Source organism: Cervus elaphus, chromosome 31 (assembly GCF_910594005.1).
Source record: "Cervus elaphus chromosome 31, mCerEla1.1, whole genome shotgun sequence".
NCBI lineage: Eukaryota > Metazoa > Chordata > Mammalia > Artiodactyla > Cervidae > Cervus > Cervus elaphus.
In genome coordinates, this window is record NC_057845.1 from 3967946 (window position 1) to 3983398 (window position 15453).

The 15453-nt window shown below is 38.7% G+C and overlaps 1 protein-coding gene across 9 annotated transcripts in view; it reads right to left on the reverse strand.

Annotated features, from left to right (window-relative positions):
* Window positions 1-15453, reverse strand: part of ITSN1 (intersectin 1) — a 251132-nt gene that overhangs the window by 111809 nt on the left and 123870 nt on the right. For all 9 annotated transcript variants that reach the window (XM_043892810.1, XM_043892808.1, XM_043892809.1 and 6 more), the window contains exons 13-16: window positions 14523-14672; window positions 14297-14437; window positions 6530-6617; window positions 6265-6404 (exon numbers count right to left, since the gene is read on the reverse strand). In XM_043892810.1, coding sequence (XP_043748745.1) covers window positions 6265-6404; window positions 6530-6617; window positions 14297-14437; window positions 14523-14672 — 519 coding nt within the window. The remainder of the gene's footprint in view (window positions 1-6264; window positions 6405-6529; window positions 6618-14296; window positions 14438-14522; window positions 14673-15453) is intronic.

Sequence of the window (15453 nt, forward strand, 5' to 3'; positions counted from 1 at the left end):
GCCTATTGGTATGGCACAGAATCTAACACACAATGCTTGTTAATTATTTCGAGTCTTGGGAGTGTTTAATTACTTTTCTTCATTGAAGGAATCTGTCTAAAGTTTCCATAATCACAAGTACATTGAATGAGAATTACAGTATTTTATTACTTCTGTGCAAAAACAGTTTCTTTCAAAAGGATCATAGAGGTAAACATAAAATTTAATCTTGAACAAGCCATGAAACAGCCAAACATTATTCTACTAATATGAGAAAACAACGTGGTTATTTGAATTCACACTGATTTCTCCTGCTGTCTGGATCTCCTCTTTCTGGATCTTTTCCTTTCCTTCCTTGTTTCCCTGCACATGCATTTTTCCCTGACATCTCATTCTGTTCTGCAATTCCTTCTCCAGCTCTTTTCTTTTCTTCCCTGGTTGCTAAACATTTTGCCTTTCACTACCTTCATAATGAATGAGCCTGCCATTGAAAGCAAGTGTCTGAAACCAAGAGCATAAAAGCCTCAGTAAGGCCAAAAACCTTATTTACTATAACTGGTATTCTTATTTCAACAACAATTCAGTTCCTAGGAGCAATTTTTAGAACAGGTAGCATTATAGGCAGAGTTTATATTTCTAATAGCATCTTGTGTCTCATTTACAAAGCCTGGATTTCCTAAGTATATTAAGGAACGTAATTCTTAACTCTGAATCAGTCCTAAATACTCACATTTTTCTGAGAAATAAGACTATCCACTTTTGGAATACTATACTCACTATACTATCTACTGATGAAAATATTCGTATTAACCCAAATAATGACCAAGTATGGTCTTTCAAATTTTTGCAGCCACATGGCAAATTCAATGATCTAAAATATGCTTGGTATAAAGACTACAGTATATAGTACCTTACCCATCTCGTAGTTCAGAGCTTCCATCACACACCCACACCAACACACACACAATTTGTCAAGAGGAAAGATTCACTCATACTCCATGATTTATAATAATTAATCATGATTAACTTTTACAAAGAAGGCTTATTAGCACTTCATGGTAAATGCTGTCTTAGACACTGAACACTCATCTGTATGAGGGAAACTGAAGCAGAGAGGTGGAGATGGTTCACCATTCTTAGTCTGAGAAAGATGAGCATTGCCTGAGCAGGGCAGGGAAACCTTTAGAAAGAAGTCTAAGTGGACGACGCAGCCCAGGAGAACTGCCAGGCACTGAAACACTGCCTCTTCCATTGCCAGTGACTGGAAGAAAGAAATGCTCTAATATAAACGCCATTCATGTTAGAACTCGACCAGCACACAGTGCCTACACGGGGACCAACAAGGACTCGACTTTTCAGGACAAAACACAACATCTAGACACTTTGTGTGGATTCTGTCTTGGCTTACAATAGAGTCCTGAAAACTATAAGCTGTACTTTATGTTGCTGTTCTGTATCATAGTGAGGATATTAAAATATGAAACATTAACCTATAAGGGCCAAAGAAAACTACTAACATCGCCAAAGGCAACGTGAGGTCAAGTGCTGCTGTCTGAAAAGTTCCTATTCATGATGGTGTTTGACACTTGCTAGAACCATAATTTTACACCTACAGCTAAGCACTGTAGGTAAGAAAAATAATGATCTGAATGATTCTATGTGCCCTTAAAGGCAAATAGATTCCCCCAAGAAACTGTTTTGACTTTCCTGCAGAACGAGATAAAAAGAGAAAAGTCAAAGATAATTGAATTTTAAATTGAGGTTTCTAGAACAAGAATATGAGATTATTGATTCCTAAGCATGATAAAACAGTTGCTGCATATAGAACACATTTTAAAAGCAGAAAATTTGATAGATAAATTTGGTCCACTGAAATTTACTGTTCACACAAAAGGTAGTAAAAATAAAAGGCTATCAATTGGGAACTCGAGCACAAAAGCTTTAATATCAGAGTGCTATCATTTCCTCCCTTTTTGATAGGTCTACCAAAGCCAAGTTTATTCATTCTTTTTCCTTTTTAAAGTAATTCTTGGTTTCGGGTGATAAATTGGAAAGACATTTCTGTCTTGGGATCATTTCTGGAAAACATAAAGATCATATCTATAAGGTAGCCGTCTACTACAAAAGGATGCAGAAATGTACGCTCTGTCACTCGGTCGTGCCTGACTTTGGGCCCCGTGGACCGCAGCCCCCCAGGCTCCTCTGTTCATCAGGTTCTCTGGGCAAGCACACTGGACTGGGTCTCCATTCCCTTCTCAGGGGATTCCTGACCCAGGCAGCCAACTCGGGTCTCCTGCACGGGCAGGCAGACTCTTTACCACTAGTGTCACCTGGGAATCCCGCATGGAAAAAAGGAAAAAAGTGAGTCCTCAATTTCCATTAGGTAAAACAGAAATGGAAAGGTCCAAGATTCTAGAGACCATATGACCCACAGCTCTGACCAGTTCTTGACCAGAATTGTAAGTATGGTTTATATTTTTAGTAGATTGCTACCAATCTGAAATATCTGTTAATCTAACTGTAAAAGTAATTGATTTCCTCTTTAATTAATTTATGACTTGAGTATTTCCATCATTGGTTATCAGAAACTGGATGAGGAGGCATAAATGTAATTCTTGTTTAACTGGAGAAAAAAAAGGGCAATTCTCAAAAGAATGAATCTGAACTAGATAGCTGGCAGACAGGACTAAACCAGATTGCATATTAAAAAGAAAGAAAGAAAGAAAGAAATGAAACAGCATACCAACCCTCTAAACCCTTTCTCATTCAAGAAACTAAATACAATCATACTTCCTGAACACAGTCTTAGGCTTGAGAATCTGAGCTAAAGCAGGGCACTGCTGTCCCCTCTGCTACGCGCTGTGCTCAGTAACTCTGAGACCCCACGGACTGCAGCCCACCAGGCTTCTCTGTCCGGGTTTTCCAGGCAAGAATACTGCAGTGGGTTGCCACTTTCTTCTCCAGGGGATTTCTTCCCGACCCAGCGATTGAAACTGCACTTTCTGCACTGGCAGGTAGATTCTTTACCTCTAAGCTATTGTTCGCTGCATGCCCTTATCGCTAAGGAACTGGACGTGACAGCGAGTGTGCGTCAAAAGAAGTGAGCGGCTTATTGCAAGTAGTTTGGTACCAAAGAAACTAGGAGAGTTGGATTTTGCTAAATGGAACCCTCATTTATGGGGCTAGAAACTGAATATAGGTTTTAACGTTCTGATCAACGACTTCTTTTTTTGGCCACGCCCCACACCTCGTGGCATCCTTGTTCCCGGACCATGGATCTAACCCAAGTCCCCTGCATTGGAAGCTCAGTCTTAACTACTGGATGACCAGGGAAGAAAGTCTACACTCTATAAGTATTTCTCCAGTGTCACCATACTAGTTGATAATGGGTGAACTGACCTTTCTTTCTCTAGATGAATAATTTATCGGAATATAAAACAAAACTAAGTCCTAATTTCTTTTCTATACTCTCCAGGCTGGTTTCCTCTGGGGAGAGGAAGGTTTAGGATAGAGCAAATTCACACCATCAAACCTGATGTGTGGAATTACTGGACAGTTGAAGTGTTTCGGCAAGGTAGAAGTAATTTTTGCCAACATTAGTGAGGATGCTGTGGAGGTACTGCTGTATCAAGGGACACACGGAAGAAATCCCAAAGGGTCAGAATGCTGGCTCGCCTAGTTCATCTCATCTTAGGAGAAATTATAACTGCTAGTGGTAACGAATTCGTCTGCCAATGCAAGAGACACAGATCCAATCCCTGAATCAAGAAACTGTATTATAGCCTAGGAAATCCCATGGACAAAGCAGCCTAGCGGACGACAGTGCATGGGGTTGCAAAACAGTCAGACACGACTTAGTGACTAAACACCAACAACAAAGCTCTAAAGTAATAAGAAAAAGGAAAAAGCTTCACATTCATGAATGTGATTATAACAAAGGAAACAGACAGGAGATACTCAAGAGGCTAAAATCTTAAATCTGCCTCTGGGCTGTCTCAAATTATACATCTTTTTTTTTTTTTTTTTTTTTTTTGCAGAAGAAGGAAAGAGTGGCTTTATTTCTTTGCCAGGCAAAGGGCTACAGCCTCAAGAACTGTTCCCCTCATATTATAAATCTTTTGATCTTCAGTGTATCTGTTTCTGTTTTGATCTCACCAGGTTGGAGAGAAATACTAGAAATAACAACTGTCAGAAACATAATATGGTCACTAAGTCCTCCAAACTTTTATTTGTTTTAAATAACAAACCAATGTAGCTACATACTGGCTTGTGATTTTTTTTTCACTCTCCACACTCCACACTGACTTAAAGTAATAATGGAAAACTAAAAGAAAAGTTACAACAGAAAGAAATATATAAAAACAAGTATATTCGAGTTTCCCTGGTGGCTCAAATGGTAAAGAATCTGCCTGCAGTGCAGGAGACCCAGGTTCGATCCCTGGGATGGAAAGATTCCTTGGAGAAGGAAATGGCAACTCACGGCAGCATTCTTGCCTGGAGAAGTCCATGGATAGAGGAGCCTGGTGGGCTACAGTCCATGGGGTCACAAAGAGTCAGTCATAACTGAGCGATAAACACACATATTTGGGAAATGGGCCAGGAGAATAAAGGTCTAAAAACTCTCTCAATACTGAAGTCAGCATTAGTCAACTAAACAGTGAGAGTGACTCACATCACATTTGCAGGGTGTGCTCTTTAGCAATGAAAACAGTACAACAGCAAAAATAATCTGTAAGTTATCCAGGCATTATCAAAAACCACTGACCAGAGCCCATCTTCTGAAATGTGAACCTTGCTTTGGGCCAAACTGTTAGAGAAAGGAAACTTAAGATTAAGGCATAAATCTGGAGTACCGCCTGGGTCAGAAAACATCTGAATAGTTAAGTTTATATTTCAAGAGACTATTAATAAGGATTACAAGGGTGCCATAGCACCATATTCTTTTTGCTTGAAATAGTGACAAGTAATAATGAGCGGTAATGTCAGTGTTTCTATTTATTCCGGAGAAGGAGAGCTGACAGCTGTAATTCCAGTATTTATGTAAGACACATAAGCATGTATGTACACATACAGAAAATATAGAGTGCATATACACACATAACAAACACATATTCAGTGTAAGCATGAAAGCAATATTTTAAAAAAACTCACAACAGTAAGTTGGCTCAAATAATATTTCCTCTAAGATCATCTTCCTGGAATTGTATAATTATGAAAACCTCATTACTTATTACTCTGAAAACACAGTGTAAATACCTCAAACTCAAATGTCTAGACAAGCTGGCCTAGAATCAAAATTCTAAAGTCAACTAAAAATCTCAAATATGCTTTCAAATTTGTTTTTGTATTTCTAATATTGAAGAACAGAATAATGAAGAAAATTATTTAAACTTTTTCTAAGTACCAGAAGCTAAACTGGCCAGAAGCAAGTATAAAGGATTTTAGTTGCAAACAGAAAATATTTGAGGAAAAAAAAAAAGTGTAAAGTCCAACTTCTTAAAAGAACATAATTGATTAAAAACTTCAATATCTACTTAAATCTAAAGTATGTGATTGCTGTTAACAGGAAATAAGCTGTTTGCATTTCAAGATATTCTATTACAGGATAATAATCATTCTTAAGATGATAAAGCTGTCACGTTAAACCAAAAGCACCAAATCAGAAAAAGGCTGTGATTTCACCACCTGTATATTCCCTGGGAGCTTTGGCATTCTCCTGAGTTACACTGTGAAAATATAACAAAACCATGCACCACTTCCACCACAGAGACAAAGGTAATTACTCCACTAACCATAATATTTTACAGTGTGAGGTCACAAAATAAAGATCTATCTATATTCAAGGACAATCCTGATGGTAAAAAGTGGCAAAAAAATTCTTAGGTTTCAAAGAGAAAATAGTTCCTTTTCAGTCTTCTTCAAACAACATAAGAAAGATGCAGCTTTTGGAGCCAAGCTTTTGGCAGTACAACTTGATGGAGTTCTCAATAGACACAAGGATGAAGATAAGCAAAAATGTATTCATGTAAAAGACAGACGTCAAGTCGGGGCCATTTACTCAGCCCTTTATTTAAAGAGGCCAAATTCATTTTTATTTTTTAATGGACAAAAATTCAACTTAGATTGTTTTATGTTCATCTATAAATGTGAGGGCTTTCTATGAAGGCTGACAAACCAGCAGAATAAGTTTTCCTGCCTGGAGGTCAAATATCAACTAACCATCTTGGCCACTTAGAAAAATTAACAACGTAAGACATAACATGTAGGCACACACAGAATAGGTACCTTCAGCTGATTGTTGAAAATATCTATCTCCTGTAATTTTGATCTAGTTTCTTTCTCCACTTCATCCAGCTGGTCTCGTAGCTGCTGCCGAGCCAGTTCTTTTGCTTCTAAGGCTCTTTTGAGTGTGAGAAGTGAATCCCCTGTTTTAGAAAAACATGGCGAGATAAGAAAAATAAACTGGCAGTGAGGAAAAACGGCTTTTCAGGTTCTCATTTCTTCTTGCCTGTGAGGAAGGAAAATTCAACTTTAAAAAGAAAACACCTACTGTGCAAACTGTTTTGCTGAACTTGTTTCAGTTGGTCATTGAGTATCTGTTTTTCTGGAATAAGTCTTCCAAGCATTTGCTGGGACTCCTAGAAGAGAAGGAGAACACAGCAATGAATGGTGGAGAAAACTGACATGTTTAGATCCAAAGTCCTGGCAGGAAGAGGTCAATTTTCTGCTCCCTCAAAGATTCTCCTAACCTCATCCCAAATCATCTACAGCAAAACTGCATTTAATCACTAGTCAGGGTTGTTGTTGTTGTTTTCTTGCCAAGAAATTAATTGTTTGCCAAATGCTTTTCACTGATATAAAGTTTAAACAAGACAGTTATAGCTCCCTTGATATTTCTTACATTTTTATTGACTCACTGCCTATTTATAAGCTTTTAAAAGTGAACCACAAGTACAACTCAGCAGAGAAAATGGAAAGGAATGATCTCTCAAATTGCACTAGGATGAAATACAAATGCAGTGACCCTGCTATTTGTAAACTGACTCAGTAGTTTAAACAGGAACTGTTCTGTCCTGAACTTTGATCCGTCGTAGGGCCAAACTGAGGGTGACCATACACCTGAAGTCGGAAACAGAATTCAAAACAGGACTTTAATAACGAGAATCTTAGGTGCCATATGTGGCTCCACCACTGAGGATAAAGCCACAGTTTTAAACAGCTGCACAGAAATCTTGAATCGACTATTTTTTAACTGACATAGATAAAGCTAAACCACAGTGTACAAGACTGTGAGGAGTTTTCACAGGTGACTTGAGAAGCAACTGTATTTGCCTAAGTTCAGCTTAAACTATTCAATGTAGCTTCTACATGTATCAGGAAAAAAGACAGCTTTTGTAGCCTTTATTAAGGAATATTTGACTTTTGGAGCTTCCCCAATGGCTCAGTGGTAAAGAATCCTCCTGCAATGCAAGCCCAGGTTTGATTCCTGGGCTGGGAAGATCCCCTGGAGGAGGGTATGGCAGCCACTCAAGTATTCTTGCCTGGAGAATCCCATGGACAGAGGAGTCTGCCAGCAACAGTTGTGAGGTTGCAAAGAGTCATATAGAAGTGACTTAGCATGCACGCACGCATGCATTTGACTTTCATTTTTACTCTGACTTAAGAAAAATAAATCTCTATGTATTAACTTTTCGTTTGAAAAAGTAAAAATGTCTTCATGAAAAATTTTCACCAGAGGTGAAAAACCAGTCCTTTCCGGAACAACCACTTTTAGATACCGACTGGCTTGTAAGAAATCTTTGTGTACTATACGTCCCAACTATAGGGCCATACAGCTCAGTGGAGAACAACTGGAAGCATCTTCTCACATGAATAATCCACACAAACGAAAGTACTTCCCCCAATCCTGCCAAATTTAGACAAAACAGAACACACAGATCAGACCATTTTCCCAAAAAAGCATAGCCAACTGGGCTCCTCCTCTTATTCACCTCACTAAACCAAGGCCACGTCTCTGACCCAATCCCAGATTTTCTTTCCTGAACCAGAGCAAACAAGGAAGTATCAAGAGGAGGCCTGGCTCAAAACCACTGAGACATGGAATCTTAACCAGTGGACCACCAGGGAAGTCCCAACATTACTTCTAAATGTACAAGCTAACTTTCTAAAATAGGTCAAATCTGTATGAAGGGCTACTTGACTCATTTGCATAGCAAGAATCTGCTAATACTTATAAAGAAAGAAAACTGAAATATCATTGCCTACTATGTACCTGACTTTCTTCAAACTATGCATTATTTTTAACTTCACTGCTTTTTCAGGAACCTTGATTTGTATTTTATTTTCAATAACTAAACACACTAAGCATCAATCGTAAACATATGTATGGGCACACAGCATTCAGTGAGATAATTAATAAAACTATGGTTTCCAGTCCTAAATTTTCTAAGGGCATATTTTATGAAACTTCTCATAAATAGTTAGTGAAAGACACAAAGAGTTAACAGAAAAGATTGTACTCGTGCATGCATTTTAAAATATTTTCAAATAATTTCTAGCTGTGAACTTTTGATACTATTTGCATTATATGTCATATCCTAATATTTCAAATCTCAAATTGATTAGGATTTCCGTGATAATCAGGAAGGACACTGAAGATATGAACAACACTAAGAACCAACTTGATCGACTTGCATTTGGGGGACACCCTACTCAGCTTCAACACATTCTTCACAAGTGACACGGAACCTTCACCAAAACAGATCACATGCTGAGCGATAACATAAGTCTCAATAAACTTAAAAGGATTAAAATCACACAGGCTGTGCTCACAGATCATACCATAAATAAACCAGAAATCAATCAGACAGCTCAAAAAAAAAAAAAGAAATCCAGGTATTTGGAAACTAAACTGCATAATTCTAAATAACCCTTCAAAGAAATGACAAAGGAAATAAAAAACAGGTTCTGAATGGGATGAATATAAAAATACAGCATATTAAAATGCTGTGTAATTAAAATCTGTGTAATATGGCTATGACAATGCTTGGAAGGAAATTCACAGCTTAACATGTTTACACATTATCAGAAATCAAGAAAGGTCCAAATTCAATAATCTAAGCTTCTTCTTAATAGGCTAGATAGAAGCAAATTAAACCCAAAATAAGTAAATGGAAGGAAATAATAAGGAGCCTAAGTAAATGAAATAGAAAACAGAGATACCATAGAGAAAAAATAAAATAAAACATTTATTTAAAAAAAAATCAATAAAGCCAATTAGTTCCTAGCTAGACTGATGGAGAAAAGAGGGAGGTGGAAGAGAAGGGAGAGAACAAAAAGAAGGAGGAGGAGAGGGGGAGCTGGAGTGGGAGGTAAAGGACACAAATTCCCAACGTCAGGACTCAACATTGCTACAGATGCTACAAACTTGCAAAGAGTAATAAGAGAACATTGTAAACAATTTTATACAAATAAATTTGTTAACTTAGATGAAACAGACACATTCACTGAAAGATACAAATTATCAAAAGAGAATACAGCACAAATAGAAAACTGGAATAGCCCTGTATCTACTAAACAAATTTTGCAATTGTAAGTCCTACCACAATTAAATGTCCAGGTCCATAAGGCTTCACTAGTAAAAGCCACCAAAACTTTAGGCCGGAAACAGTAATCCCTCGTATCCATGAAGTACTGGTTTCAGGATCTCCACAATAACAGAACTCAAGGACGTCCAAGTCCCTTACATAAAATAGCTGAGTATGATGGTACTCTGAATCCTAGGGCTGTTGAATCTGCACAGGCGGACCAACTGCACTGAGACTGCAGTCTGATAACTATGAAAGGCGGGCAGAGAAAGTCTTTTAGAAATATATAGGGTTTTAATCTTCCCTGGTGGGTCAGATGGTAAAGAATCCGCCTGTAATGCAGCAGACTTTGGGTCCAATCCCTGGGTCAGGAAGATCCTCTGGAGAAGGGAATGGCTACCCACGCCAGTATTCTTGCCCAGAAAATCCCATGGACAGAGAAGCATGGTGGGCTACAGTCCATGGGTTCGCAAAGAGGCGGATGCAACTGAGCAACTAACACTTTCATACTTTCATATAGGATTTTAAGAGAGAAGCTGAAAGGGTTGGCTAGGGAGGCAGGGTGGGGTCAACTTAAGAAGGAAAGTGTAGAAGTAACATAAACTGGGTTAAATTTGGATTCTTGTTGCCCAGCTAGAAACTGATTCCGAAACAGAATATTCCCTTCTAGAATCTTCACTTTCCCACTTATGAGAGTAATGATACCGCCCTTACTAGGGTATTGTGGAATTCTATTTAATATTCACATTAAGGTCTTCACATGCCATGCCTTCAATTCCACTTATGAGAGTAATGATACTGCCCTTACTAGGATAATATGGACATCTATTTAATATTCACATTAAGGTCTTCACATGCCAGGCCTTCAATAAACAGTAGCTACCACTACAGACAGTCTACCATCCAGTCCATCTGGATTCAGCAAGCTTAGGATCAAATTTCAATCCAAATATGCAGACACAAAAGGACTGTCATACTATCCATTTTACATAAAGAATTTGAACATCCATGGATTTTGGTATCCTCAAATGGAACCAGGGGGCTTGGAACCAGGGCCCCATGAATATCAAGGGAGGACTACCATTTCATATAATTCTTAGAAAATAAAAAGAATACACCTTATTTATGTACTTATTACCCTATGTAATCTACCTATGTACATCTACCCAAAGCTAGATGAAACTAATGTCCCCCATGAATTTAAATAAAAAGGGTCATAATAATAAGAAGTTGATCTAAACAATAATTTTTAAAACAATAATACACCATGACTAAGGGCAGTTTCAATGAGTTAGACAGGCTGTGGTCCATGTGATTAGATTGGTTTTCTGTGATTATGGTTTTCGGTCTCTCTGCCCTCTGATGGAGAAGGATAAGAGGTTTATGGAAGCTTTCTGATGGGAGAGACTGACTGAGGGGGAAACTATTTTTTGGGCTCCAAAATCACTGCGGATGGTGATTTCAGCCATGAATTTAAAAGACACTTACTCCTTGGAAGAAAAGTTGTGACCAACCTAAACAGCATATTGGAAAGCAGAGACATTACTTTGTCAACAAAGGTTCGTCTAGTCAAGGCTATGGTTTTTCCAGTAGTCATGTATGGATGTGAGAGTTGGACTATAAAGAAAGCTGACCACTGAAGAATGGATTCTTTTGAACTGTGGTGTTGGAGAAGACTTTTGAGAGTCCCATGCACTGCAAGGAGACACAACAAGTTAATCCTAAAGGAAATCAGCCCTGAATATTCATTGGAAAGACTGATGTTGAAGCTGAAGCTCCAATACTTTGGCCACCTGATGCGAAGAACTGACTCACTGGAAAAGACCCTGATGCTGAGAAAGATTGATGGCGGGCGGAGAAGGGGACAACAGAGGATGAGATGGTTGGATGGCATCACCAACTCAATGGACATGAATTTGAGTAAACTCTGGGAGCTGGTGATGGACAGGGAGACCTGGTGTGCTGTGGTCCATGGGGTCACAAAGAGTCGGACATGACTGAGCGACTGAACTGAACTGAACTGAAAGGCAGTTTACCCCAAGAATGGAAAGTTGGTTTAACATTCAAATTTAAATCAATGTAAAGCACCATATAAATAAAATAAAGGAGGAAAAAACACTTTAAAATCTCCATAGTTGCAGGTCAACAGAGGGAAATACTGGTAAAAGGATAGATGGAGATCAATGGAACAAAAGAGAGTCTAGAAGATTTTTACAAAGGGTGGTCAGCTGATTATCAACAAGCTACTTAGGTTTTTAATAAATATTGATAGAACAAACTGGGTGTCTGTATGGAAAAAAGTGACTCTCACTTCCTTACTTAATGTAAAAATCAATCAAAAATGGATCACAGAATTAAATATGTTAGATAAAAGTGTAAAACTTCTGGGAGAAAACATAAGGGAAAACATCTTCAACCTTGGGATAGTCAAAGCTTTCTTGGATAGAACATAAAAAACTGTAAAAGAAAAAATAAATTCAACTTTATCAAAATTTAAAACATCTGCCCCTTAAGAAACACCATTACAAAAATGAAAAGGCAAGCCAGAGACTAGGTGAAAATATTTGCAAAACACCTATCTGACAAAGGACTTCTTATAAGACTATATAAAGAACTCTGATAATAAGATAAGCAACCCAATAAAGGATGAGTTAAAGATTTGTTCACAAAACACATACAGAAGATGCATGCTAATACACATAAGAACCAACACCCAACAACATTTAGCCTTCATGGAAATGCAAATTAAAGTTACATGAGACATTGTTACCCACCCACCAGAGATGCTAAAAATAATGACAAAAGAAAGTGTTGGCAAGAGTAAGGAGCAACTGAAGGACTCAAACACTGCTGGTGAGAATGTAAAATGATACAACCACTTTAGAAACAGTTTGATAGACTCTGACATGGTTAAGCACATACTTATATGACAGTAATTCCCCTCCTAAAATTTAACCAAGAGAAATAAAATATATTTCCGCATAAAGAAATATAAGTAAATGCTCATTGCAGCTTTAGTCATAAAGTCCAAAACTGGAAAAAACCTACATGTCCCTCAGCAGATGATGGGATAAATAAGGAATTACTACTCAGTGATGAGAAGGAAGAAAAGCTATGACCAACCTAGACAGCATATTAAAAAGGAGAGACATTACTTTGCCAACGAAGTAATGCCAAATTTTCCATCTAGTCAAAGCTCTGCTTCTTCCAGTAGTCATGTATGGGAGAGATGGACTATAAAGAAAGCTGAACGCCAAAGAATTGATGTTTTTGAACTGTGGTGTTGGAGAAGACTCTTGACCCTTGGATTGCAAGGAGAGCAAACCAGTCAATCCTAAAGGAAATCAGTCCTGAATATTCATTGGAAGGACTGATGTTGAAGCTGAAGCTTCAATACTTTGGCCACCTGATGCGAAGAACTGAGTCACTGATAAAGGAGGAGAAGGGGACGCCAGAGCATGAGATGGTTGGATGGCGTCACCAACTTGATGGACATGAGTCTAAGCAAGATCTGGGAGCTGGTGATGGACAGGGAGACCTGGCGTGCCACAGTCCACGGGGTTGCAAAAAGAGTTGGACATGATTGAACTGACTGAACTGATGAAAAGGAACAAAGGACTGATTCAGTCAAAAATATGGAAAAATCTCAAAACCGTCAGGCTGAGAAAAAGAAGCTGAAATTAAAGTCACGGTGTCCAAATCTGATCACCTTTTAGGATGGTATGCAGAACAGTGCCTACATGAATTGGATAGCCCCTCTAGCTCAACACTTGAAACCAAACCAGATGAAATTTTAACAACTTGGTGGTGAAGGTTGAATAGGTAATAAAATGAAAGGAGAACAGCTTAGAGTATTCCATTGTGTCTCCAACTATTCTCTATACACGTGTCTCTGGAACTCCCCCTGATAAACTTAATTGCACTTCTTTATTGCAGTTATCGTGGTAAAGCTAAAGTCCCAGGAGTAGACTACAGGTCCTGCACGATCCAGCCCCCAGCTGCTCCAACCACAGCTGACTCCTTGCTGTAGCTGGCATCCCAGGGACCAGCTCACAGCCTCAGTTCTTCTGCACAACTGTTGCACTACCTAGAACTTTCTCTGCTAGATGTCCACCTGGCTCAGCCATTCACCTCTTTCAAGTCTTTGCCCCAGCATCAAACTCACAGAGATGCCTGACCTGACCACATTACTTAAAATCACAGGCCTCTCTGCTGGAGACTCTCTTCCCTACTTGCTCTCCAGAGCAACTTTCCCTCTTCTAATAGAGAACATGCTTTTCTTTATTTCCTGAGTCCTTGTCTACCCTGCAAACAGAAGGTAAGCTCCATGAGGGCAGGGTTTCTGTCTCTGCTATCCACTGTTGGATCCTTAGTGCTTACCGGCACTTGCACTGAGTTGGCATGCAGCAGGCCCAGCATGTGTGCTGAATTACCAGACAGCCTACTTTCAGAGGATGAGCTGATTGGATGGCATCTCCAACTCAATGGACGTGAGTCTTAGCAAATTCCGGGAGAGAGTGAGGAACAGCGAAGCCTAGTGTGCTGCAGTCCATGGGGTCACAGAATCGGACACGACTTAGCAACTGAGCAACAACTACTTTCAGGCAGGTACCCTGTCTGCTTCATCTTGGCCCGCTAGATGCTTGCTGCTTGCTGGGTGAATAAGTGAATGAAATGAGTCAAAGAAAGGCATGGAAGCCAAAAGGCTTTTAAGGGACACAGTTTCTCACCTGTAATTGTTGTTGTAGGTGGGTGATTTCTGCAATTCTCAACTCTCTAGATTTGTTTGTGCTCTCAATTTCTTGCCTTTGGGTTGTCAATCGACATCTGATATCCTGAAGTTTTCCTTCTAATTGATGTTTTTTATCATTCTTTAACAAGTGAAAAATAATAAGAATCATTAGCATTTAACAATTCAATGCAAGTGGGTTCCCAAAGCACAATCGAACTACTCACTAGAGCTTCTAATTCAAATTCCAAAGTCTTTTTCTTTGCTTTCAGCACAACTATGTCTTCTTGTTCTTTGTTTCTTTGATTTAATAGTTCTTGTCTTCGATTCCGTTCCCATTCAAGCTGTCTTTGCCTTTCAAGCTCCCGTTTTGCAGCCTGTGACATACACAAACAGATGATTTACTAACGGTTCAGTTCTTACACTCTTCAACGTCTCTTAATAAACGTTACATCCAGTAAGTCTTTTCTTTTAGGGATGAAATAGTATTAAACATGACAAGTGACTTTCATTATAAAACAGCACAAAATTTCATACAAATATGTTATTACTTCTATGGAAAAAAGAGAATATTCAGAAAAGCTATCATAGTCATGTGGGTTGAGAACAGAAAGGACTATAGGATCACTGACATTCAATTCCTTAGGCCTTTAAGGATGCTTGGTGTAGTAAGTAAACCTGCTCTTCCTTATTTACTGACTCATAAAAGAAAACAAGGAAAATTATGGGAGTTTCCTGGTAGCTAGGACTCCAAGATCCCAATGTAGGATGCCCGCGTTCGATCCCTGGTCAAGGAACTAGATACCACATGCTTCAGTTAAAGATCCCACATGCCGAAACTAAGACCTAGAGCAGCCAAATAAATACAACAAAATTATCTTTTCAAAAAAGGCAAATTAACCTAGGAAAAACCCCAGAAAAAAAAAAAACCCACAAAACAAACAAAAAAAACCTTTCTTCCATCAAACGAGTAATTATTATTTCTTCTGTCACAGGAGAAATTATTATTTATCTCAAGCTTTAAAAGTCCGTGACTCCCATGTCCCTAATCATTTGCTTCCTTGTTAGCACACAAGGTTCTGCAATTTCCCAGCCACGTGAGCTCTCTTCAACCCTGACTCTGACGCTGCTGGGCAGAGGATGTGTCAGGGCACCCGG